Source organism: Botrytis porri (genome assembly GCF_014898465.1).
Source record: "Botrytis porri strain MUCL 3234 chromosome Unknown BPOR_008, whole genome shotgun sequence".
In the NCBI taxonomy this organism is placed as follows: domain Eukaryota; kingdom Fungi; phylum Ascomycota; class Leotiomycetes; order Helotiales; family Sclerotiniaceae; genus Botrytis; species Botrytis porri.
Window position 1 is genome coordinate 475,867 of NW_024066082.1, and position 27,339 is coordinate 503,205.

Genomic DNA, 27,339 nt, shown 5'->3' on the forward strand with positions numbered 1-27,339 from the left:
AGTGTGCTGACACTGAAAAGATAATTATGTCTTGATGATTTTGTATTCATTATATGCTTTTATTTTGGTTGCATTATCAAGAAAATAGATGTGTATGATTGAATTGTGGGATGGGATATTATGACAATGTTAAATTCGTGGCTGCTTTTTCGAATAGTGTTCGCCAACGCATAAGGAATCATTAGTAGTATGGAAGGATGTTGGGGAGAGGGGGCTTACAGTTAATTTCAGAAAGCTCAATAAGACTATATATATCACATAACGAGACTTTTAAGGCTTAATACAGTGCTTTTACCGAGGTTTCAAAACCTACTAATCATTATTCCGACTTGATGAATTATTGATTCGCCAAAAAAATTGTATTATCATTTACCCGAACTCTCATGTCTATTTCCCCTTCACTTAGCCCAAGTAACCTCAATCCCTTCTCACCACTCCTACGACCTTTCTCAATATTCCCTAGCAATTCTTTTCTGATCCTGAGCTTTTCTAAATGCATTTCTAAACCGCACTTGTCTCTGATCAACTTTCTTCTGAAACTCCTCAGAATCGTTCTTCATGCCTTTATAATAATTTTCTACATCTGTCCACCACATTCTACTACTGAGATCCGATGCTTCTAGTTCTCCCTCCATTTTATGAATTTCTCCCTCGAGATACATGACTCTTCTTTTTAGCTGTTCGTATGTCATTTGATGGGAAATTCTTGTATGAGGATTCGCGGGGATCCTGTGGCTGTTTGACGAATTATACCAATCTTGTTGCGAGTGATTGTAAGAGGACCCTGAGCTTGAAAATCCTCCCATTTGGTCTTCTTTTGTTTTATTTACTCGAGGCTTTCGAGAAGGATAGTACTATATTCATAGAAATGTGGTGATTTTCGACTTGTAGTATATATTACCATCATTCAAAGTTTGCTGGTCCAAGTCATGATGATTGTAATACTATCTAATGAACATTGATATGTCACATATTGACAGATTATAGTCACTTTACAAACAACCTTACGAATTAATCTTCGAGTTTGTCTATGAATCATTCATGGAGCGTATATACAGCAAATAAGCTTTCCTTCCACATACAAGGAGTCTAATAATTCACGAGTCATTCTATCAGTCCGTAGCTAGTCCAGTCAAATCATTTGTCAAATACTGAATTTTTATTTCATAATCTACTTCAAGATATTAATTATCTATTCCACAGTCAAAGTCCGGTCATTTGAATTCGTGTTACGAATCACTCGTGCACAAGACCTAGAGCTTAGCTTCCATAATTGATCGATTCGCTAAGGGATTACAAATTTTCCTACCAGCGATCATCCAAAATTTTACTTCTATAATTTCCCACTCATTTACCCCATTCACCTCCTACCGCCTCAGCCGTCTGTTCTTTCTTCTATTCATCTCCCCCGCCTCCCCAACCTTGGTCCGCTTTAATTTCTTCAGATCCTCCATTCCCAAATCCCTGATCTTCTTGAGCCTCCGATTCAACTGTTTCTGTTTGATCTCCTTGTCCCCAGCTGTTTTCCTAATTTGATTTATCGTCCTTGCTTCCCTGATCCTCTTGTCTCACCAAATCATTCCCATCTCCTGGACCACTTCTTTCCCAAACTCCCTTCGATCCTTGACTTCCACGGACTTCCTCCTCCTTTGTCGGAGAACTTTTGACCCCTCCCGTCTTCCTCCCCTCATTTCTCTGCCCTCCATAAGTACCTTGACCCCGATTACTTTCTCTACTAAACTCATTCCTCTGAGCTCTACAATCACTCAAATCCCGGTTATCATCTCTACCCACCCCACTATTTTCAAATCCCCCCTTTTCATACCTAGGCGATCCCATCTTATTCCTATAATTGGCTTCCGTTCTCTCCAGACTCTCTTGTAGATTCGCATAATCCTCTCTCAGACCCCTAAATAAATTCTCCACATGTTTCCGCCAGGTTGCAAGAGTATCTTTCTCAGACTTCACATAACTAGCTACATTTTTCTTCTCTGCCGAAATTTCCTTTTCTAGTGCAGTGACTTTTCTTCTGAGAAGATCGATTTCGGTTTTTTGTCGAACTTCGACGGGGGTTCGGTTGAATAATGATGGCATGATCCTGATAATGGGATTTTGCCGAGTTGGAACTCGGTAAATAAAGGGTAGAGGAAGCAATTATCTTGTTCTAGAAGAAAGTCCCTAGCCTGGGTGAGAATTTTAATATGTAACCATATAGAAATGGTTGCCTTAAGACAATATATACTCCAAAGCATACGAAGTTTGTATATTCATCTATGTTGCACGGCAAGTGACCATTATCAAGGTGACTATTGATATTATTGAGGTATAAAACCAGAAGTTATTAGAATGTTCAAAGAGCAAACAATGAGTAATTGTCAAAACATTTCATCTTCGGAATGACTAATAACCAAGATTTGAAAGAGCTTAAAGCGGTAAATCATCGTTGAAATCGCAATCTTATGTCACTTCTTACCAATTTGGGATCGAGGTGAAGACAATCTACCCTCTCCCTACTTTGATATTTCAAAGTATTTTTATCACACGTCATTCGTATCCCATAAGCTACGGTGTATATTCTTACCACTCTATAACTATCCAGTCATCTAAACATCTAAACATCTAGACATCCCCATTTCTCAAACTCCCCATTCTCCCACTTTCACTCTTCCTCATTTCCTCATCGACAAATTCCCTAGCACACACGCACTCACCACATCGACTCATCTTCCCAAAACCATCCAGCTCTTTTCCATATCTTTCCACAGCAGTTCCATCATAGAACCTTCCCCACTACCCCGCAATCACTCAACACTCCAAATTTTTCCCTAGTATCCCAACAACTATTCTAGATATCACAATGTTAGCTGAATTTATCTTCTCTTCCCTTCCGGGTGATGGGCAAACTATCTCAATTATTTTTGATCACATTCGTTCTTATATAAACCTAGTACATGACATCCAAAGACTCTCCCTTCGTAAGAACATCACCACAATGATTATCGCGTAGGCTCCAAAGCATTACTCCCATCCACCTTACCCCCTCAGTTTTAACTCCGCCTCTCACCACCATGATCTACACAAATCAAAATTCACAATCACAAAAAAAACACAAAAAACTAGATAAAAAAAATGTTATTAATCTTATTTGGAGAAAAAATCTCCAGAACCCTAATTACGCCCATTGCATTCCATTCTGCCCATCTTGAAACTAAATTTCAAGCTCAAATATGATCCGGTAGTATAATGTAACCAAGTTTTCCTTTCCATCTTCACTGCAACCATTTCTCACAACCATACAATTCAGATCGCTCCAATGCTTCAAAACCCAATCCAACCCCCATTGATTCCCTCCAATCTTTTCAAATCCTAATAAGAAAATTATTCAAATCGTCGAAAGATTGACAATAAAGACTCCGTTTTATATGCATGTAGTTGAAATGTAAATCTTGCTCCATTCATTTCCTTCATAGTTGACCAGAAAGAAGTGCTTCAGTTGCTATTTTAAAGTTAGTTGATGAACAATTTAAATCAGGAATAAGTAATAACATACCAGAATTAATATAAGCTCTTCTAGCATCAAGTGAAACACCAAATCTCTTCTCCAACTCCATCTTGATACTCTTCTTCGTAATTGTCATCAAATCAGCTGTTCTAAGAATATCTCTAATCTCTTGTAAGATAGAGTCATCACTTGGCAAACCTGTCAAATTAGACATCTCCATTTCTTGTTGACCGAAATATTGACTTCCACTAAATTGACTAGCTCGGTTTCCTGGTGTCCCCATTCCCATTTCCGATGGAGCCAATGAGAGATGAGATTGATATGGATTGCCATTCTTAGAATCGATGCCATAACCATTATAATGGGACATGGCACGGGATGCTGGAACGGCGTATTCCGAGACATTAGGTTGATACTTAGTACCATATGAATATCCTGAAACTACAGATCTTCCATCATCATCTTGTTGAGTTTGTGCTTCCCAAAGTTCGGCTTGATAATCCTCCCATTTCTTGTGTGGAATAGATGCAGGATCAAAGGCTCCCTCATCAGTGATGACAATCTGTTTACCCGACTCTCCAGTAACAACACGAGTGTTACCCCAAGAGAAATCATCCATATGCCAGAAACTATACAATGGAAGACACAAGGAGTACACGGGAATGGCAAGGATATAAAGAATCATCCATCCAATCATTTCCCACTTGCGTCGTACGATGAAGATGATTGCTTGCAAACCATAAATTGCAGCAAGTAGAACGAAAGCCGTAACAGGAACAAAACTTGGCGATTCGATAACTAGGACGATGAGATAGACGAGATAAGCAACAGTGACCGGTTGAACCAAGGTAGAGACCAAATCAATCATGACGACGAAACGCATACTGAAGCAGCAGAAACCACAGAGTTCGGACATAGGCACGAGTTCCGCAAGGTTGTGTACAGTTGAATTGATCCAGCGACGACGTTGAGAAAGGAAGACAGCCCAGGAGTCAGGAGCAATAGTCCAAGCGTGAGCGGTACTGATGTACTTGGTCTTGTACTTGGCATGATGTTTCATGAGAAGTGTGGTTAAGTAACGATCTTCTCCCAAATGGAGCAAGTTCTTCATGTGAAGCGTATCGACTCGAATATTGGCGTAGTTTTCCACAACTTCGCGACTGACAAATAGAGGCTTTCCGGATTCTGCAGCTCGAACACGGTACATTGTGAAACAACCTGGCAAACAAGTAACACTACCAAACAAACTTTCGAATGCTTTAGCAAGATTGTGAGAGATGAAGTACTCATAAACTTGAATCATGGTGATGAATGAAGATTTGGAATTTGTCAATGCTGTCTCTCCACAAACACCGAGTAATTTAGTATCGTCCAAGAAAGCCGAAACCATTCGTGAGGCAGAATCCGCTGCAACGACCGTATCGGCATCGATTTGTAACATGAATTCATAAAACGTCGGATTTACACCAATGATATTGCGAATTTGATGATACATTTCAAGCTCGAGAGGGCTCATGGGCGCATTGTAGTGAACACGGTTCAAAAATCGCATCATGACCATTTGAGAATCACGCTTTCCTCTGTTCCCTGGTTTAGAAACTTCAGAAGGCTTGCCAACTTTTACAACGACCAAGAAAGGGACGATGTGACCTTGGACCTCGTAAAGACCGGAATAACATTTGCCCATGTTGTGTTGTTTCATTCCTTCTCCCAAAGACTCAAAGCTCAGGGGTTCAGGGTCAACAGTGTCTGATACTCCAAGAATGTCCAGAACGATGCGTGGAGTGGGTCTGTCGTTACCTTGACCAATAATCATACCATCACAGATAACAACCAAGAGTTTACGCTTGTCGTCATACTTCATTCTGGCAATGGAGTCGATAGCACGTCGGAGAGAATCCTCGTCTTCTGTATAGACAGGCACTTGACAGATGACAAACTTATCCAGATTTTCGGGAACGTTTTTGCCACCGAACTGAAGAGCTGCGAGAAATTTGAAGACGATGACAGAGCAAAGAATGAGCGAGATAGCCAAAATCAAGTACTCGGCAAATTGACACTTGAGCGAGTTTCTAGTATCAACATCTGCAACATAAAAGAGATTATCGAGACAAATCTTCATTCTAGACCGCATCTCATCACTAATGGCAAGAGCATTCCAGTATTTCGTGACATCCTGTCCAGATTTTTGTTGAAACAAGTCCACGACCAAGGGTGAGATGAAGTCAACACTAACATCCGAAGATGCAGTTTCGCCCTCAGGGACAATGATTTTACGGCCTCCAGAAACATACTTGGTAAGGTCATAGACTTTACCATTGATGATGCCGATCGAGTCCAATTTCGTTGCAAGTGTTTTGACATATGACGCGGTATAACCAACATGACCCTTATAATAACCGGATTCTTTAAGCATGATCATTTGCTCTATGAACCAATCGGGGCGGGAATCGTTCTTGAAGGCACGGAAGTCATGATATGCAGCATTAGCATCTGTGCTGCTGACTGTAGAGGCGGAACCAGTGACATTAGAAGAAGTATAATCAAGTTGCACTGAAGGATCGATCGAGCCTGTGGTTCCTTGACAGAGAGCCGAGACTTGAACCGGAAATAGGCCAGTAGCATCAAGACCAGCGTACTTCAATAGACTCTTTTGGGGTATAATCGATGGGTAATGGCGAGTTGAAAAACTTGTAAGGTCAAAAATCGTTCCTCTAATGGCAATATAGGCATCGGCGCTTTTGCCATCGTACGACGTCAACTCAGCCGCGCTAAAAACGTGTTGAGTTGGACAAATCAATTTTGGAAAAATCACGACGAAGAAAGCGGAGAAGAGACAAGCCCACCAAATCATCATGTTGATCGCAAGCTTTTCTCTCCAGGCTAATCGAACGTCTTTTCGAGGCATGCGACCGATCCATCGTATCAAGAAATCAGGAATGAGCCAAGTCATCATGTACACGATTGCGACCCATCTCTTACGACTCGGGCTGACTCTGACTTCCTCTACCTCAACCATGGTCTTTTCATTTCCCTTCTCAGCCAATTGTTCTTTGGTATCCAAATTACGGAACATATCACCTTGACCAAGAGCTGAAGCACCAGCATCAGAGCGTGCATCGTCTTGGCTACCAAAGTAACCAGATTTCTTGTCTCCATAAAACGCTCCAGGAGATGGTGTGAGTAGAGCTGCCCCAGGACCCAAAAGACGTTCTTTTGAGGCTCCATGGTTTTCACCACCTGGTGTGAGTCTGGGCTCACCACCATCATCAGATGGTAATGGGTAGCGCCCTGCGAGGAAACCACGTTCATTGAGTTTCGCAATTTCCGCCCAACACCTCTCACTGAGGAATATTCCAGTGCTTCCAACTCTAGCCTCATTCGATGGCCATCTCTTCTCTTCAATGACATTTTCAGCCTTTTCTCGCTCACTTCCAACTAAGATTGTTTCGGTGTCTGCAAGTCCGAGGAACTCTCCGAAAGGAATGAAGATGCTAAAATCAGCATTTCGTAACCGTTGACTGATTTCAGCAATACCGAAAGTTTGAAGTTGCATCCGTACACATTTGCTATCGAATTGATTTGCTATGCGACGATCATTGGGCTTAAGACAGAATACAAAGTATGGGTTCGTGTTTTGTGAGTTGAGAGCTTTGAAGATATTGTCTAAAGATGACAGGTACTGTGCAGCAGCGCCTTGGTCAATATTGAGACCTTTTCTAGCTTTGCTTCCAGAATCGATAGTTTCAGTGATGTCTTCGACCGAGTCGGCTGCATTCTTTGAGCCACCGAAACGACTTGGTCGATCTCCCTTTCGGCGCATGACACTTGGTTGTCTCAAAGGCTTAGAGCTAACTTGAGCTTGCATAATAGTTGACTTTTCTTGTGGATGAACCATACGTTGAAGAGCTTCTTGACCAAAGAGCTGGCCTACAAAGTCACTCTTCGTATCGCGAATCAAGTTCATAAGATCTCCTGAGATGACTTCTCCATTTTCTTCCACCAAACCCGCAACGGGATATTCTACTTCTCCAGCAAAATGCTTAACTGCGAATGCAGCGGAAGCATTATGAGTAGCAAAGTTACTTCCTGGGAGCCTGGCAGTTGCACTACCGACTGTTATTGCTGGGTTCTTGCCCTCGAAACGTTTTCTCAAGCTTTCAAGTAGTTGTACGTCTGTCTTATGACGCTTGGTTTGATCGTCAAGGATACTTAAAAGACCGTTACCATGCCTGAGAAGACCCCTGACGGCATCAGAATTGTCAAAGTAGCTGGTAGCTGCAACAGTTACTTCTTCAGTCTCAAGCATATCAGCTTTTGATTCGAAAAAGCTTTGCAAGGTAAAGTTATAGAGTGCTTCCGTTGCAGCATTGTTCAAGAGTTGATCGAGAGTCGAGTCAGTGGCAGGCTGTTGAGCAAATCCTGGGAAATCGACAATGGAAATGGTGTTTCCAACCGATTCTTCTGGCGCGCATACTCTTTGATTGATGCTTTCGATGACATATGCTACGAGTAACGAGTATAGAGTTCTTGCTAGTTCGTCTGCATTGCTCTTAGCACCCTTAGGATCGAGCATCACCGTCACCCTTTCTCGGTGCAAAATTTTGGTTTTGTATCCAAGAGTAGTTTGCAGATCAGTCGCTCCAACACCCAAAAATGCTGCAATGATAGAGAGAACATCCTTGTTTTTTACGGCCGTGAATTGCTGACCACCTTCGTGTGAATAACCACCACTGTCGTCACCCATTGCTGCTGTATTTTCCGCCGTTTCGAACTCAAGTTGACCAATGTGAAGAATACTCGCCAAAATCTGACAAATCTCGGCGATTTCGCTTCTTGGAAACTCCAACTTTCTCAATGCTGTCTTGAACAGCTGGAACCCTTCTGCATCGTTAATTCCCACTTTGAGTTGCGTTGGGTGACCAAGGTATCGCCATCTCTTTTGGCCTCCGGTGGATAGTCGATTACCAGCGCCTCCATGATCTGCAGAAGAATCTAATCCCAAATGTGCCTTTTCAGCAGCACTGGTACCGGCTAAAAGGTAATACAATACATGAAAATTCCTCTCTCCGGTTGGTACCGCCGCAACTCTGCTTCTTTCTAATCTGTGATCGAGTACTTTTCCACCAATCAAGGTTGGGTTGACTGTTGATGCTGTGTCATATTGAAGCTCGAAAAACAGACCTGCCTTTGAAGCGGTTGGGGTGGTAGCTGTTTTAGTGGATGTGAGAGTATCGAAGACGTATGCGGACAGAGATAGTTTGGTAGAAAGAGGTGTACCGGATTTGCTCAGTAAAGCAGAAAGCAAATGAGAACGAACGGTGGTTTTACCGGATCCCGATTCTCCTCTATTTGTCCAATTAGCAATATATTTTAGGGAATGTGAATATTGGCATCTTCGACTCACAAGAATACCACAGCTTGATTCTCAGTTCTGGCCCCAAGTCTTGTGTATGCCTTGTCGGCCATGCCCTCGGCGCCCCCCATTGCACTCCCTTCTTTACCTCCATCTGGACCTTTTGTCGAAGAAGAATATGTGTTGAGAGATATTAAGGCATGAGAGGAGAGATCTGCCGTTGGTAATGAAACATGAAATCGACTTGCAAGATGTGCAGTTAAATGCGTATCTGATTGTAAATGGGCTGGTAAGGCAGGAAGGGATGGCTGCGAGTGAGCTCCGCTACTTGGATTATTAAGAGCCATGATGGATGGATTTGGGTCGAAACCCTTGATTTTTATATTTGTGCGTCAATGTAGAATCGATCCTCTGGGAAATCTTGAGTATGAAGTATTATCGATATTGATATTGATATTGATATTGATATATCGGAGCGCGTTTGGGGGTAAATGTTGGGTCAACGAAGGGGTAAGTCAGGTTTGAGTTCTTGAAGAGAACGAAAGACACTATTAAAAACGGACTAAATAGCGAGTGAATTATGAGCAACAGATGAAAGCGAATGTATTGCAAAGTTGCAAGAAAAAAAGGTTCAAGGAAGCAATTCAAAAGAAAAGAAATGAGTATGTTATTGATGTGAGAGTTGAAGGGGGGAAAAGTTGTGAATCCCTTCTTTTTACCCAAAAACAATGGACTTTCCTTTTCCTACAAGCAGCAAGTCAAGTCAAGGGAAATATTTTGGTTAGGTACGAGAACATGATTTGGTTTAATGTTTACAACAGGGTAGATGAATATTTTGGGATTTATGAGTCTAGATGTTGTTATGGTCTACCGTAATGATTACTTGGGGTTTAACGTTTCTCGTGTGTGAACTATTTTAGGGAGGAACGACCAGGGTGTTTATCAGCAGGGAAGTTGCGCCATGAAGAAATACGGACGGAGTGTTTGATTGATATAGAGTGCTCATATAGTCATATAATAAGGAGAGAGGCGTGAGAGGGAGAAAACAGTACGGTGATTTAAACTTGCTAGAGAGCTTAAAGCCCGCCTCAGACAGCTCACCACCACATGAGGTTATTTGGGAAGATCCAATAACAAGACCTGGAGGAATAGAAAAGAAGAAGAACTTCAACATTCAGAAATCCCCCGAACGTGCTCCATAGAAAAAAATGCTACACGCCACCACCTCGTTCCAGATTTGTTATATTACTCAATCAACACGAGAAATCAAGCGGATGATCATTGAGGAACAAATCAACATACCCGCATACTAGATACTAGAAAATCAACGATTATACACAGCCACCAATGAATAACAACTACCTAGGTACTTACAAAGGACTTTGTCGAATCATCATACTAAACTCAGGCTATTCTCACTCACTGCCTCACTCCCTCATTCACTCATTCATTCACACTCACAATGTTGTTATGAAAAGCCTTCTTCATCGCTTCGAACATTCCCCATTGATTGGCACGCTTGGCGTGATAGGAGTCGAATGGAAGTGAATACGGTGCGGAGTAGGAAGTGATTAGGAATCTCGAGGGAATGAATGGGATGGAGATGGATGATAGTCTGATAGATAGACAAACTGATCCACATATTATAAGGGTTCCCAGGTACTGATTGCATCAGAGAGAGCGATCAAGTACGAGGTAGATGGGTGTCACAAGCATCAACCCATCTCGCCCATCAACATCTTTTATGAAGTACAAGAAAGTCAGGTTTGATACTGTCTCACGATATTCAATGTCCGATTTTCTATATTGTTGTGTGATACCAGTGTATCATGTTATGTATCGATAATTGACACACACATACCTACACATACTGCTCTCGACTTTTGATTTACTCCTTTCTCCTCTCGCAAAATTGAATGCTTTAATTGATGGCATACATACATACATACATACACCCATCCCTCTCAAGATCCCCTCCCCAGTACCATTCAAGGCTTCTTCCGCCTCCATTCTTCCTTCTACCGGTATTTTAATTTTGACGCCCGTCAACAACTCAACATACATATAGTGGGGCCTGGGGGGGATCGTTCCGAGGAAGTTCTAGAGACGCGACGTCCGCCCAAAATTTCCCTTCCAGCAGTTCCATTGCTTCATTGGTAAGCCAAGGGGTAAGTCAAATGTGGGTAGATCTTCAAAACAACCGACTCCGAGTATCTTTAATAGATCCAGGCAAAAACAATACGGATCGATTGATTGATTGATTGCTTGATTGATTAATGAACGAGGTTAATTCTATAGTCATCTATAATCTATTAGGTATAAGTTACACAACAACACGCCCCCTATCTTTTTCAATCATCATTCTTTGAAATTCGAAATCATCAGATGCTTGTTGATAAATGGATACCACATTGTGCAGTTCTCGGTAGGCAGATGAATACTCTATCTCTGGCCTACGGAGGGATTGTATCCACTTCACATATTTTCCAACTGCATGATCACTGTGATGTGTGAAAAGAGGACTCGGCGCTTGTATGTATATGCCTTCCGTGATGGATGATAATCGAAGCAAAGTACGTCGAGCGCACCCAGATCTATGGAGTAAGGATTCACAAAGCTATGGGCAACTTTGGGAACACGTTGAATGATTGATCTAAAATTGAAATGCCAAAATGTGTTAGATCGTAAGGTCGTTTTAAAATCATGTTCGAAGATAGAGCTGCAAGTATCCGGTCGAAATTCTCAAGTGTCTCACGATGGGCAATTACTTACGATGTGGTCTTCGATAGACTTCGACTATGGAAAACTAAGAAGCTCCCTAGTACATGTGGATTTCTTAAAATAAATATCAAGTTTGTCGCTGTTTTAAAATATTCGCACTTGGGTAGCTCGGTGCGAGGGAGGTGAGGTATGGACTAGTATGGACTGTAGGGTAGGTAGGTATGGATTCATTGATGATAATAATGAGAGAATACGATTGGATCGGAAGGATGTGTGAGTGGTGAGTGGTGAGTGGTGAGTGGTGGGTAATGGATGGTGAATCGTCAATCGTGAATCGTGAAATGTATAACCATTAAAAGGGTCCAACTACCTAGGCAGGCACGGCAGGTACTCTTGCCTCTCTGTGCATTGAATGCAGTGGCTCGGAAGTGGCAATGAAATTGTATATGGAATCTCCAATTTCTCTTCATATACTCTGTATAGTTACTACGACAAAGTACGTGTCTAGCATCATGTACATCATTTAAATTCCTGCTGGGTAGATAAAATCCAAAAGTTAAAACAGCATTGATCCAACCATTGCAAGTCTCGTATTGATCTTTTTTTTTTCTTTCCCGAATCCCAACATGCGGCTTAGCAAAATAGTTTAACACGAATAACCCTGGACCCATGGACCCATGTTCTGCAAAAGGCATTGATTGAGCCACCATAGGGAGACTTGGCTCCAGACTGGTAAAGGATAAAGGAAAAGAGAATGGGATTCCCGTACGGTACGGGTAGGTCGTAAGTCCGCAGGTCGTAGCTAATTTGGAAATGTTTAGTGGCCATGACCATTTATTACTACAACTCCGTAGATATTTTATTTATTTGTTTTGATTCCAGGGGATGTCTCTATCGTCTACCGTAGTACCCTCTCTTGCTGTGCTGTGTAATCATCCTACCTACCTGGTAATCATATCATTCTAACCCATAACCATTACCCATAACCAAAAGAAGTTATTCTCAAGTACCAGCCAGTGCAGTTGGTATGAACAGAACATTCCTATCATTTTTTGCTTCTGCATATTCCTCATCTCATTCCGACTTCTCCATTTTTGGTGCCATTGATTCTATCTAATTCTCCTCATTCGTTTGGTGAAGGCGGTTCAAATCCATTCAGTCCTTTTTTATCATCCTTTTAATATCCATTCCCGACTCTCGTTTTTGTGCACTTGCATCAATCCAATTCACTTGCTCAGAGATCACATAAGAAAGAAGAGACTTCCTTGAGAAACAAAATAACACCACATAACCTCCCATATCATACTATTGAATCAATATCAAAAAAAAGAACGCGACTGCTGAGACTCTTGATATCAAAGGCGTTTCATCGACGAGAAGAATCGTGGAAAGGGGTTGGTTTAGGAAAGCATATTGAGTGTTGGAGTGTTGGAAAACATTGAAATCAACAAACAAGGCTTTGAGGTCGAAGTGAGGGAGGAAAACCCCCCATCTGTACTACATGATGGCGGGCAATAACCGTATGTCAACATACTCTATGACATCTTCTGCTACAGGAGCCGCTCGAAACTTTCACGCTGCGGGTCAACAATCATCTCAAGTAACAGCAACGACACTTTTAAACGCCGTTCACCACATTTACACATCTGGTCAGCCATATCGATTGGATGCTAGCAGTAGCTTGGTTGTAAACACTTGGTTATCTGCTTCACAACCTGATCGTGAAGGAAGAACGGGGGGTGTAATAGATTCAGCCTTGGCTGCACGAGCTTGGGAACATGCTAGAAGACGTGCGGAAGATGGTTGTATCGTTTTAGGGTATGAGGTCCATCAAACCTTCTTCGGATTGTAAAGCTAACTAGATAATAGTTCTCTTCACGAGTCTACTCCTTCCATTTTGGCTCCTTTCCTCAACACTCTCCCTCTTACCATTCCCGACTCATTATATACCGCCCTTGAAGTGTTACGACCATTTATTCATTGTGTCTCTCCACAGAACCCATCTACACCTCGACAATCTGCTCTTGGTGTGACCTTGACTCTTTCACTTGCTGGAAATCTTACGGCTGCGTCGATAGCATTATCAGAGGGTGGAATTGATACCAAAAAGGGGCTTTTAAACCTTCCATCCGAACCAGGATATCGAGCTTTCGACGTCTTCTACTACCTCCTCACATCTGCGTCGACTCCTGCCGAACGAGAATTCTTGAGCTTAAAACACGCTTCTAGTTACGCGCTTCTGGAAAAGTCTGGTACATATGACCCTCCATCGTACCTTCCTACCGCGGATGATGCAGCGGCTGCAGACGACTTCAGAGCATCGTTAAAAGCTATTGGTATCAAGGGTGCCGCACACAGAGATCTCATCTCAATATTAGCAGGATTATTGAAGCTAGGTGACACTCTAAGCTTTGTTCTTGATGGGGATGCGTTGGAGGAAATTTGTGAAGATGTCGGAGGTCTGCTTGGCTTGGAACCCGAGGTTCTCGTCAAGCAATGCACAACACAAGAGCGAGAAACGTTGATTGGTGGTCTCTATGAAGCCCTTGTAGATTGGGTAATTTTGAAGGCCAACGAAGCCATTGCTAGTGAGATGACCAGAATCAAAGATGGTGATTCTTCCAGCGAAGGGGGACCAGGAGCTCGAACCCCAAATACCGAAGACGACAATGGTGACACTGTTTGCATAACTGTTCTTGAGATTCCAGACCCGAATCTTGGGAAAGCAGCTGCAATGCGAGGTGTCTTTGACGATACTCAAGGGATCAATGCCGAAATGAAAGAAGATGGTGTTGATGTGGTTTCTGCTGGCTCAACTGTTATCCGAGAGATGCAAAATGCTGTATCTGAAGTTGCTCCAGATCTTGGTATCATGACTGGACCTTCTGGAAGAGATCGTGAACACGAGCTTGAGAAGCGTGAGATCGTATTGGAGAAGGTTGCCCGTGAGGGAGAAGATGAGGGGTTCCTCAAGAAACTTCTGCTCCCAATCGAGGGTCAAGGTATTAATCTAGGCCGCAACGGCCGTATTGATCTACCTTCCGTTCTTGGGAGCAGTCGTGTCTGGTATCACTTATCTATGCATCCTACCGACGATTCACCTGCAGCTCTAGCTTCGCTTCCTTCAACAACTTCGGCTTGGTCCGCGGGTGCCATCTCACGCCAGCTTCGCGCATGGCGCTTGCCAGAATGGGCAAATCGACGAAATAAGAACTTGGATTTCACAGCCGATTTCGATTTCGAAGAATTCGTTCAACGATATGCCCCCCTTGGTTGTAAGGATGGGCGTGATGGCATTGAAAGCTGGACCATGGAACGTGGTTGGAGCAATGGCGAAGTTGTCATCGGCAAAGAACGGATATGGATCCGCGAAAGTGCTTGGTGGGAAGCTGAAACCATGCTCGACCTAAAGCCAGCAGAAGGGGAGTTCCAAAGTACGGGCGGTCCCGGAGGTATGGCAGGCATGTTGGGAGCCCACGACATGAATACAGGATACTCCTCCAACCCACCAAACGGAAGCGGTTTCTTTACTGGTCCCAATAATGATATGTCTCGTCTTGGAAGTCACGACAATGTCATGAATCGTCAAAGTCAAGTCAACGTAGCGCAGAGTAACCTCGGGGCTCCCACTATCACGCCCTCAAGGAATGTCAGTGGTGGTGACTATGGGCTCGGCTTCAAGGGAGATGATATGAGGGGGCAGGTTTACTATACCAATGAGAATGGAGAAATGGTGGATGACCCAGAAGGTGGCACCGCGAAAGCTGTGGTCAATGAAAAGGCAACAAACCAGCGTCGTATCTGGGTCGCTATTACCTGGGCTTTCACATGGTGGATTCCTTCATTTCTCCTTTCATTTATTGGTCGGATGAAACGACCAGATGTACGCATGGCTTGGAGAGAGAAGTTCGTGCTGTGTTTCTTCATCCTCTTCCTCAATTGCTTGGTTGTTTTCTGGATTATTGAATTTGGCAAACTCCTCTGTCCAAATTCTGATAAAGCATGGAGTGCGAGAGAAGTCGCCACTCACCAAGGAGATAACGATTTTTGGGTTAGCATTCATGGAAAAGTATACGATCTTTCCAAGTTCTGGAAGTTGCAGCATAGTGATACCTCTGTCAAGACAACGTCCGATATCATGCAACCCTTTGCTGGTATGAACTTGGACAGCTACTTCCCGCCACCATTGATTGTCGCATGCCCCGGCCTTGTAACCGACTACACCTTGGTACTACAGGACAACAATACTGCCGAATATCCTTCCGGAGTCCATATATCTGGTAATCGTTCAGCTTATACATCCAGTAAACTTTATGACTGGAATTGGTATGCGGACGTGTACACACCTGCAATCAAAGAGTATTACCATGGTGATCTAGTGGTGAAGGAAAGTACGATCAGTAGTGAAGGCCAAAACGATCAACATTATTGGGTTGTTCTAAAGGGCAAGATTTACGACTTCACCAATTATTACTATACATTAGGTCTCTATGATAACTTGCCCAGTTATGAATTCATTGATGATGCAATTTATCAAATGGTACTCAGAAACCCGGGTCTAGACATCACGAGTAATTGGGATGACAATTACAAAAAAGCCAATGCATCTTATCAAGTGGATATTCTCAACAACTTGAATTGCATGAACAATTTGTTCTATGCAGGCATACCCGATTTCCGAGATTCTATCAAATGTCAGATCAACAACTACATCCTTCTCGCCTTCACAATTTTGCTGTGTAGTGTTATTGTCATCAAGTTCGTGTCTGCACTTCAATTTGGTTCGAAGCGTCGTCCAACTCCTCAAGACAAGTTCGTCATTTGCCAAGTGCCAGCGTATACCGAAGGTGAAGACTCATTGCGTAAAGCTTTGGATTCTTTGACAGCTTTGCAATACGATAACAAAAGAAAGCTCATCTGTGTCGTTTGTGATGGTATGGTTGTAGGAGGTGGTAATGATCGCCCTACACCAAAGATCATCCTCGATATTCTTGGTGTAGATCCCAAGATCGACCCTCCCGCCTTACCGTTTAAATCCGTCGGAGATGGCAACGAGCAACTCAACTATGGTAAGGTATACTCAGGTCTATATGAATTTGAAGGAAACGTGGTCCCATATATTGTAGTGGTCAAGGTTGGCAAGGAATCCGAGCAATCCAAATCGAAGCCCGGTAATCGTGGAAAACGTGACACTCAAATTCTTCTTATGAGCTTCCTCAATCGCGTCCACCACAGAGCACCCATGAACCCATTGGAGTTGGAGATGTTCCATCAAATAAACAACATTATTGGCGTGGATCCAGAGCTTTACGAATATCTACTTATGATTGATGCCGATACTAGTGTAAGGGAAGACTCGCTGAATCGTCTCGTGGCTGCCTGTTCCAATGACGGTAAAATCGCTGGTATTTGTGGTGAAACCAATCTTGAAAACGAAGAACGTTCTTGGTGGACTATGATTCAAGTTTACGAATATTTCATCTCGCATCATTTGGCAAAGGCCTTCGAATCTTTATTCGGAAGTGTCACTTGTTTACCTGGTTGGTAAGTAATCCTTTTCCTAAGCCTCAACTCATTATATGCAGCATACTAATACCTACTCTATAGTTTCACCATGTATCGTCTACGTACCGCTGATAAAGGCAAGCCATTGATCATCGCTGACGCCATCATCAACGAGTACAGTGAGTGTGTTGTTGATACTTTGCACAAGAAGAATCTTCTGTCTCTTGGAGAGGATCGTTTCTTGACTACATTGATGACCAAGCACTTCCCATATATGAAGTACAAGTTTATTCCAGATGCATACGCCAGTACTGCCGCGCCCGAAACCTGGAGTGTTCTTCTGTCTCAGAGAAGACGTTGGATTAATTCTACCATCCATAATCTAGCTGAGCTGGTCCGGCTTCCGGAATTGTGTGGGTTCTGTTGTTTCAGTATGAGATTCGTTGTCTTCATCGATCTCTTTGGTACAATCATTCTTCCTGCAACTACAGTCTATCTAGGATATTTGTTGTACATGGTCGGAACAAATCAAGGTCAATTCCCCCTTATTTCGATTTGTATGATTGCTGGTACATATGGTTTACAAGCTTTGATATTCATTCTCAAACGTCAATGGCAACACGTTGGATGGATGATTATTTATATCCTTGCATTCCCGATTTACTCTTTCGTGCTACCAGTTTACTCATTCTGGAACCAAGACAACTTCTCGTGGGGTAACACACGTATTGTCCTGGGAGAAAAGGGATTTGCAAAGGTTGTGGCTGTGGATGGCGAAACATTTGACCCGAGAAGCATTCCTCTTCAACGATGGGATGATTACGCTTTGCACAACAACCTTCCAGGACGTCGCGGAGTAGCAGTTGAAAAGGCATATGATACATTCGATGATCAATACGAAATGGATGACATGAAATCCATGTACTCATCTGTCAAACCAGCCTCCACTATTTTGACAGGTTTCCCTGGTCGTGGTCCATACATGCCTCCTCAATCTACTTACTCCGCAAACCAATACACTGATCACCCTCTCCGCAATCAATCTGCAATGTCCCTTCGCCAACAAAATCGTTCCGCTTCACCATATCAAGACTACCCTGGCAACAACCGTCCTTCGATGCAAATGATGTCTTCCGACAATCTTCTCGGTGGTGGTCAAGGACGACATCAATCACGTTCGTCGCTAGGCTTCACAGGTGGTGCTCGCTCACCATTAGCCGGAGCTGCGATTGATAGACCTGCTAGTGGATTTGATTTCCAAAGGGGTACTGCCGGTCCAGATGATTTGCAGATTGTAGAGGCTATTCAAAATTGTTTGAGGGAGGTAGATCTAGATAATGTTACGAAGAAACAGGTTAGAGCTTTGGTAGAACAGAGGTTGCAGACTGAGTTGGTTGGTGAGAGGAGGACGTTTTTGGACAGGAGTATTGATTCTGAGTTGGCTGCTATGTAGATGGAGATGGATAGGAATATCGGGATACGAAATGGAGAGATTCCAATTGGAATTAGGAAAAGGGGAGGGGCAGAGGAAGGTGCTTAGCATTTTTACGCATGTGAGCATATCTGTGGGGGCGGGGTATATTGAAATTAATCTCGAATTTTTATGGCGTATATTTTCTGCATAGGATGGTTGGATGGATGGTGTTTTCTGGATTTGTATCACTCTTTCTTTTTACTTGAGACGGAAAACAATTCGGAAAAGAACGTACCTGAGAGCCAATAGCTAGCCGGCTGGTATATGAAAGGGAGGGCTTAATATCAGTGTAATGAGATTAGTCAAGAAACAAAATGAGATCCAATCTTTTGAAAATAAGAACTCAATGTTGAGGAAAAAACTTCGATGACTGGTCTATAATGTTATTCATTTAATATTTGAAAATTTAACATTCTTTGACAAATGCATAGTTCTGGTAAGAGGAAGGTTTCACTGGTTGTAGGGACTGGCGGGATACTGCAAGAACTGAATATGCAAATGTCTTCATTGAATACTGATTCATTCCCGTTGGAAATCTAATTCTGGAAAGAAAGCAGTGCATTTTACCAAATGTTTCAATCTAGAAACTACCTACATGTCTTCCCTTTCCATGTCGAAAATCTCTCCTTCACATCGACGTCCCTATCACTTCTTCGTTGTTTCTACAGGTCGAAATTTCCGAGCCCATTCTCATCAGACGACGGAGAAGTGATGTCTCGATCACTCTTGACCAATTCGAAAACTGAGGTTGAACCACGAATACTCATCCGATGGATGTTCGAGTGCTATGTCTTTCCCGTGATTCATTGGTTTACACGAAAATATCTCCACACTGATGATTGTCAAGTTTTTGAAAGCCTCCTTATGTTGAGCCAGGAGCCAGGTAACTCCTTTTCCATTCGGGGTCCCAATAATGCAGTACCGTGACCACTGCTATCCCCCATTGACACCACACATCCTGATGGCACGAGCGATTCACCCTTTTTCTTCAGTACCTCGTTTATGACGTCCAATGTTGTATTATTCGTAACATGATGTTGGATGACGTATTTCAAATTGCTCACTTCAGTGCCATGAAGTTTGCAGACCTCCGCCCATTTCAAATACGCAATATCTGACCATCTACTGAGGTCAGGGATAGTGGGCGATTTGATGTCTTTGAGAAGCTCAACTTGGTACGGGCTCAAGGACTGGTATGCTACTATTACGCCGTGCTAAAATATGTTTTTTTCAGTCAATGCAAAATCTGGTACGCTGGTAAGCTTGGTTGTGGAAAGCTTCGCTTGGTATGTTGTTGACATTTTGATTCAGAAACCGGGAAGATTGTGTCGAGCATCCAATCATTTGAATGCATCGAAACATAGTGAACACTTACCGTAAAGTTCATGACTAAATCATAGTGAGGTAGTGGTACCTAAAGTAAAAGCTTGTTAGCTTATCTCCTTGAATAATGAGCTGTGTGATGTTCGGGTCTTGTTAATGAAACGGTTGGGAACTGATCGACATCTAATGTTAAGATGAAGGTGAGGTTTCGGCTAAATAAGGAGGTCGAACGTGACACAGTCACTTGTGTATTTGAGAATTAAAATGCCAATAGAAAAATCAATTGATTGGGGAAAAAAATTTGTTGTTGATTGCAAAAACCACAATTTTGTCTAGGGATGTAATCTGACTTGGATATCACATCATTCGGCAATGTCAGAATATCAAGCACAAAGTATACAGAACTTATAACAGTTTTAATCGACGAGAACTCGCCCCAGGTTCAAGAGCTTCCTTCACTAAAAAAGCGTCAAATTCTTCCCATGAATCGTTGTTTGTGGGAACATTCAGAGTATTGAGATACACAAATGGTGGCCGTATCACATTCATAGCTATAGAGGTTTCTTCCATGTCGTCCCACTTGTTGTCCCGCAAAGCTTGATGATCAAGAAGTGGGCTTTGTTTGGGGTAATTTTTTTCTTGTGGATTATTACACTTGACATAGGCCAGTAATTGATTTCCGGATGTTTGCGCCCTTAGATAGGTCGGGGATGGAATTGAATGTTGAGACATTGGAAATTATTTCTGGATGTGTGTCAAAGGTCTCCGGGAAATTCTTTTGGCGAAGATCTGTCTGATCCAAATAATAAATTCACTCGATTCGTTTCCTTTAGTCAAGCTGGCTGTGAAGAAGCTCACTCGGTCAATTCTCGAATTTTGATCTGACAAGATAGACAGTCAGCTATCTGATAATTTCTCCAGATGACACCTCCGAAAAGTGTTTGGAACTGGAAGGCCACGAAATCAGGATTGAATGAGAAGGCCTCCCGGTGTTATATACTTCTGGGGTTTGCTTCTGTCAGATTCAAAGTCGATTAATGCAATGACACGTGTGGTCTGAATCATGTACGGATGATAATGAGTAATATGTGAAAACAATTCAGAGTCGTGACAAGACATTTTAGCATAGATAGAAACATTATTTGTAGTGCCTAAAATAACATTTAAGCGTTTTCGCAGACTCGTTGAGCTGCTATAATAGGAATTATCTCACTTTGTATAAACAGTACCCAACAAACACGATAACACACCGAGATCATATCATCCATATTGTCATTCTGACTATGCATTATATTGGTACTCGTTACCATTGAATCCAGATATCACCAATAGACACTTTCGTCAAATGAAATATTAGTAGTAGGGAATCGGTCGGCCTGGGAAGCAAAGGGTTAGTAATTTGTAGTTACTAGAAAACTTGGGATTGTTTAGGGAAGGTGTGAATAAAGTTATTGTGGAGGAAGGAATGGAATTGAAGTGCTGAAACGGGCTAGTAGAGATAAATATCCCACAGATTCTTTACAACCGAAAAGTAGAAAATAGAGCTTACACTCAAGCCTTCTTATATCAATGACATGAAAGTATGGAGTTTAAAAGGGAGTTATTCTACTCAAATAACAGACTTCTATCGTCGTGTCAGGGCATTTCTCTATAAACAATTACCAGATCGTGACCTTGATGGATCACTCGAAGGCCACTTTCACACCTAAGGGATGAGCAAACGAAGGCTTAAAACAGCTTATGTCATCAGGTAGCGGTCGTATCTCACTCTTAGTCTAATTATCGCAAAATTCGTTCTAACAATATAACTCTTATAACAACCTATTGTAAAGATCTATAAATAATATTTCTATAAATAATATATATTTATATTTCAATATTTGTTTCTAAACAAACAAAGAATAAAGTGAATAAATCAAAATCTTAAGATTGCTGGATTAAAGTATTTTATATTTTTTTCTAATGTATATCTTTAGTAATCGATTCGTAATATTGAAAGCTTAAAGATATATATATATATATAGTTTAGTATGAACCCTTGTATGAACATTTATAGTGAATTATAGTCTGAGTCTCTAAAGAGGTAAGAAAAGCTCTAAATAGATGTACCTTTTAATGTAGTTAATCGCTAATATAAATTTAATCACTGATAATTATTATGACTTGTAAACTAATTCTAACACATATATAATACAATGATTGTATTTTGTAATTACTAGTCTACATTAAACCATAATAATTACAGTCATTCAAATCATGAAGGCATTAAAAGTATCCTTCAAATCTTACTCATGTTTCATTCATTCTACATTCATATTACTACATTCATATTGATCAATGTATTACTTGATCTTCAGTATCACTGTTAATGGAAAGGTCTTCCCCGATTGGAATACCTTCGCTAATTGTATGAACATTAATCATTAGGCTCTAGTGAATAGCTTCAATTCATTAGCTATTGTATTACAGTATTTAGCGAATGCAGGATATAGTAGCTTTAAGTAAAGGCAGAAGAGACTAGCTCTTCTTGTAGCGTTTATATAAGACCTACAACTTCCTGTACTTAGCTAGCTCTTTAGACAGAATACAATATAGACATTTAGGACCTACGAATACCATGGGTACTACGTCTTTCGTATCCTTCTCGAACCAACACTAATCCTTACCGAGTTTCTAAGCGATCCACAATCGATAATCTTCATACTTTACTTAAAATAGTAGACTAGAGTCTTTAAGAGACCCTCTAGTGTTTTACCTGAGTGTTCTCAAGTACATGATTCTCTAAGGGCCGTGATTAGGTTAAGTATATCATGTATTGAGAATTACTTAATGAATAAATATCAAAATTATATTGAAGGGTTGTAAATGATGATAGTACGAGCTCTTTCTCGAATCTTTTTAGATAAGTATAATAACGGGGTTGTTAGTACTCTTTGAAATTATTCTTAGTATTATTTGAATCTATATCTAGATTTCTATTACATAGCTTCTAGAGTCCTAAAATTAATATAAATTATATTTTTATATTCTATTAAAAACGAATTTTGAAGATATTTAAATATTCTAGGCTTTTTAAAATAATAATAAACTAAATAATTATGAATTAAAAGAAAAATAAGTCTATTAAGAAATATAATAAGAAGTTTATATATAATATAATAGACTATATACTTTAGTTATAATCTAAATAAGAGTGTTTTCTATATTATTAAGCTATAAAACATATTTATCTAAAAAATCTAAAAAATCTAAAAAACTGATTTTTTTTAAAAGTATAAATAAATTATCTATTAAACCTTATATAATATTTTTATTAAATCTCTCGAGTTTATAAAACATTCTCAATATATTATAATATTGGAATATAGTTATTTAATAACTATTAAAATCTTGTTAAAATTAATATAATTTTTATATATATTTCTTATTAAAAATAAAACCCATTTGATTTGATTTAGTTCCTATTCATCTATTCAATTTTAATGAAATTTTAATGAGAGTTATAGTTATAGCTCGTCGTACTTCTTAGCGAGATTAAATCAGCTATCTTAATTTTGAATTATAAATTTAAATATTCTATTATTAGTCGAATCTTTAGTTTTTTAATTCAAATTTAGAAGAAATATTAATGTTGATAATAAAAATAATAATCATTAATTTAATCAAAACTGATATACTTCTTAATATATTAGAATTATTTAAGTTGAATTCAATAGAAAATCTGGAAATTAGATTCATTTAAATTTGAGTATATCGAAATCTATAATATAAAGCATCTTTAAATTGAAATTAATTTGAAAAATTAAAAAATACAAGGTTTATATTAAATCTATAATGATTGTTAAAGGAATTTAATAGATTATAAGAATTATAATAAACGTTAAAAGGGATATAGAATTATTGATTCGAGAAGAATCCAAAAGACATAATATATATAATATTTATAAAACCTAAATATCTATATTGTATTCTATTTAAAAAGCTAGCTAAATATAGGAAGTTATAGGTCTTATATAAACATTATGAAAAGAAATAGTTTCTTCTGTTTTCGCTTAAAACTATTATATCTCGTATTGATTAAAGACTATAATATAATAGCTAATAAATTGAAGCGATTCATTAAATCCTAATAATTAATGTTTATATACTAAAAACCCTCTTTTATAATTTCAATTTATAACTTTATTAGAACCTAGTAAAGTTATCTTCTTTATTATTCTACCTTCTTTTAATTTATTTCATTATTTTAATATTAATCTTATTTATATTAATAAAATTAATGAATATTTAATATAGTTTTTTCTTTATTATTATATTAATTAAGTTAATTAATTCATTAATTTATATAACTTTAATAATCTCTTTTTTTATAAGATTGATATAATACTATAATATTAATCAGTAATCTCTTTTCATTAGTTATATTTGATTTAATAAATAAATTACATAATAATTTTAAATTAATATATCAAACTAATGGAATTTCTTTATTAAGAATAATACTAATTATAAAAATAATTACTATATTAATGTCGAATTCTTAAATCAATTTATATAATTTTAAAACTAGAATACTATATATAACTCTTTTCTATTTAGTAAATAAACAATAAATAATATTAATATTATTATATTTATTCATTATAATAATAATATAGTCTATTTAGAATAAATTATTCTTGTTATTGATAAGAGAGATATTAATAAAAATAAAAATCTTGAATGAATCTAAATTGAGTAGTATATAGTTAAATCCTTTGATAGAATTTTCTTTTTATTATTTAATATACTTATTTAATACTATAATATTGTTTTTATTAGGTTGTATTATTTGTATTATTATTAATAAATTAAAAAATACTTCAGATTAATATATAATTATGATGTATATATTATAATACGTATATAGTATGAAAGAAGTACGAAGTTCTTATTATATTATATAGAAGCTAGTTATATGTATCTAGGTAATCTGATGCGCTAGTATTAGCGTATCATTTTACAAGCTTGTTATATAATATATTGATTATATATAGAAGTATATTTTCGAGTTTTGTTATATATATTATAAATATTTATAAATTTTATTAAAATAAGATATAAAATTTTATATTACTTTTTTTAATTAAAAAAAAATATTATTATTTTTAGGTATAAGAATAATATTATTAAATTTTGATAAATAATTAGAAATAAGTTCTTTATAATCTTTGACTATAAAATTGATTTACTTAAATTATTCATTTTCAATTTAAATAAACTTATTATTCTTAATAATAAGTATATTATTTATTTGAAAATCTATAATACTAAATTTAATATTCTAATCATTAATATTTAAAAAACAGGAATTATATATAAATTCTTATGTTTTAAGTTTTTTATAATAATAAATATAATATATTCTAAACTAATGATTTTTTACTTTCGAAGTATTATACAATAGTTTTATAATAAATAAAATCATATTAATTAATAAAAAAAATTCTTTTAAAATATATATATAGAAAATATAATATAAATTCAAAATCAATTGGATATATACTTAAATAATATTTTAAATACATATATCTATTTCGTTTTCTTTTTACGTATTTATGACTAAAAAATTAAAATATATTGATATAATTATTAGTAATTATATTGAAACAATAATTCTATTAATATTATTATATATTTAAATAATGAGTTATAACTTACGAAATTCAATATTTATTTCTTTATTCTTAATTTTATTAATAAAATATAATTTGAAAATATATATATTAAAAGAAAAATAAAGTAATATTATAACTTTAAATTTGCTTTTAATTATTAAGTTGTTAATCTTCTTTTTAAATTCTTTATATATAATTGAATCTAGAAGATTAATAATAAAATAATCAGAATGTTAATCTTATATATAAGTATAAATCTGAGATAATATTATTTAAGAAAAGCTTATTAGTATAGATATCTATTCATTCTTAAATAAATTTAAAAGCGACTTTTCAGGGTTTATAATATATATAATACAAAGTTTTAAATTTATATGTAATTCTTATATAAATTTAAAAATCGATATTTTGAAGTTCTAGATCTCAATATAGAAAAATCTTAAAAATCTAAAAACTTCAGATTAATTTCAAAACGATCTGAATTATATATATACAAATTTTCAATAAATTCTATTTATACATAAAAGAGTTAAAAATTCCATTTTTGGTGTAAAAAGTGGCCCAAAAGGGGGGTGGCCCGAAAGTAGGGTACCCGACTTATATATATTAATTCTGGCTTATTTTATTGAAAAATGTTAAAGTTAAAAATGTTTTTAGTTTATATTATACATTTTTGATTATTTCGTCGAGTAGATTTGTAAATGATTTTTATGTACTCTTTTACATTCTATAATCTATTAGAAAGTTGAATATCTCTAATCTTGATCAGATTTTTATTATCATCTTAAAAATAATCTCGATTATAATAATGATGTTTTTTATATGATTCTTCATTATTATATTATTCAAAAATGTCTGAGGATTTGTTAATCAGATTATATTTAATACTATCAGATTTCGAATTACAATAATTTAAATTTAAAAATTTAAAAATGGAATCATTCTAATAGAATTATATTATAATTGAGTATTATCATGATTTATATAGTGATAGTAATAGTAGTATTTATTAAGCTAATATAAGGTTGACTCTAAGAACCTCCTAAGGAGTCTGAGGATATACTAAACTATAGATTTATTTAATACTTGAAAAAGCAATTTATATATATAAAGATTAAAGTTTAATTGAATAATTTCTTCTCTATCGACTAAAATAGAGTTAATAGTATTCAAGATTTTAAAGAATTAGATATAATCTCTAAAAATAACAAATATAAAGTTATAAGAATATATATTTATATAAGATATATTAGTATTAAATAGGCTCCTACTCTATCTTTAATTATTATTTTAAATTAGGTATAGAAAAAGTAGGATTCTATGAAAAGAAGAAAGAGAAGAAAAAAAAGAAAGAAAGAATAAGTATCCTTAATGAAAACAAATATTAATATTAAATTAAATAATTTCAAGAAACTTGATTAATATTAATAATTATAATATTAGAAATGAGAAGTAATTAAGGTTTTCAATTATCAATAAGAAAGGAAATAAAAGTAATTATTTAAACTATTTTCTAAATTAAGCTAATAATCTTCGATATAATATTAAAAACTCATAGGTCTTTTAATAATTACAGAAGTATTTCAAATTAATATTTTAATACTTAAACTTTTTATAATACTATATAAATCTCTACATTCTATATATATAATTAGAATATAATATAGTATTTTTTGTTGGTTCGAGAAGGATACGGAAGACGTAGTACTCATAGTATTCGAAGATTTTAAATGTTCATATTATATTTTATCTAAAGAGCTGACTAAATCATAAGAAGTTGTAGGTATTATATAGATATTAT

The 27,339-nt window shown here is 37.6% G+C and overlaps 5 protein-coding genes across 5 annotated transcripts; 1 reads left to right on the plus strand and 4 right to left on the minus strand.

Moving 5' to 3' along the window:
• Positions 1-449: 449 nt before the first annotated feature.
• Positions 450-692, minus strand: EAF01_006301 (uncharacterized protein; the record flags this gene model as incomplete). The annotated part of the gene is made up of 1 exon (XM_038914555.1): positions 450-692. The coding sequence occupies one exon, from the start codon at positions 690-692 to the stop codon at positions 450-452; it is 243 nt and encodes an 80-aa protein (XP_038769510.1).
• A 703-nt stretch (positions 693-1,395) lies between these two features.
• On the minus strand, positions 1,396-2,094 carry EAF01_006302 (uncharacterized protein; the record flags this gene model as incomplete). The annotated part of the gene is made up of 2 exons (XM_038914556.1): positions 1,396-1,527; positions 1,573-2,094. 2 exons carry the CDS (start codon positions 2,092-2,094, stop codon positions 1,396-1,398), a joined length of 654 nt encoding a protein of 217 aa, XP_038769511.1.
• A 1,370-nt stretch (positions 2,095-3,464) lies between these two features.
• On the minus strand, positions 3,465-9,205 carry EAF01_006303 (uncharacterized protein; the record flags this gene model as incomplete). The annotated part of the gene is made up of 3 exons (XM_038914557.1): positions 3,465-3,496; positions 3,551-8,850; positions 8,910-9,205. 3 exons carry the CDS (start codon positions 9,203-9,205, stop codon positions 3,465-3,467), a joined length of 5,628 nt encoding a protein of 1,875 aa, XP_038769512.1.
• Positions 9,206-13,083: 3,878 nt separating this feature from the next.
• Positions 13,084-18,537, plus strand: EAF01_006304 (uncharacterized protein; the record flags this gene model as incomplete). The annotated part of the gene is made up of 3 exons (XM_038914558.1): positions 13,084-13,397; positions 13,449-17,123; positions 17,187-18,537. The coding sequence occupies 3 exons, from the start codon at positions 13,084-13,086 to the stop codon at positions 18,535-18,537; spliced, it is 5,340 nt and encodes a 1,779-aa protein (XP_038769513.1).
• An 863-nt stretch (positions 18,538-19,400) lies between these two features.
• On the minus strand, positions 19,401-20,613 carry EAF01_006305 (uncharacterized protein; the record flags this gene model as incomplete). Its single annotated transcript, XM_038914559.1, has 3 exons — positions 19,401-19,772; positions 19,934-19,972; positions 20,341-20,613. 3 exons carry the CDS (start codon positions 20,611-20,613, stop codon positions 19,401-19,403), a joined length of 684 nt encoding a protein of 227 aa, XP_038769514.1.
• Positions 20,614-27,339: the final 6,726 nt, after the last annotated feature.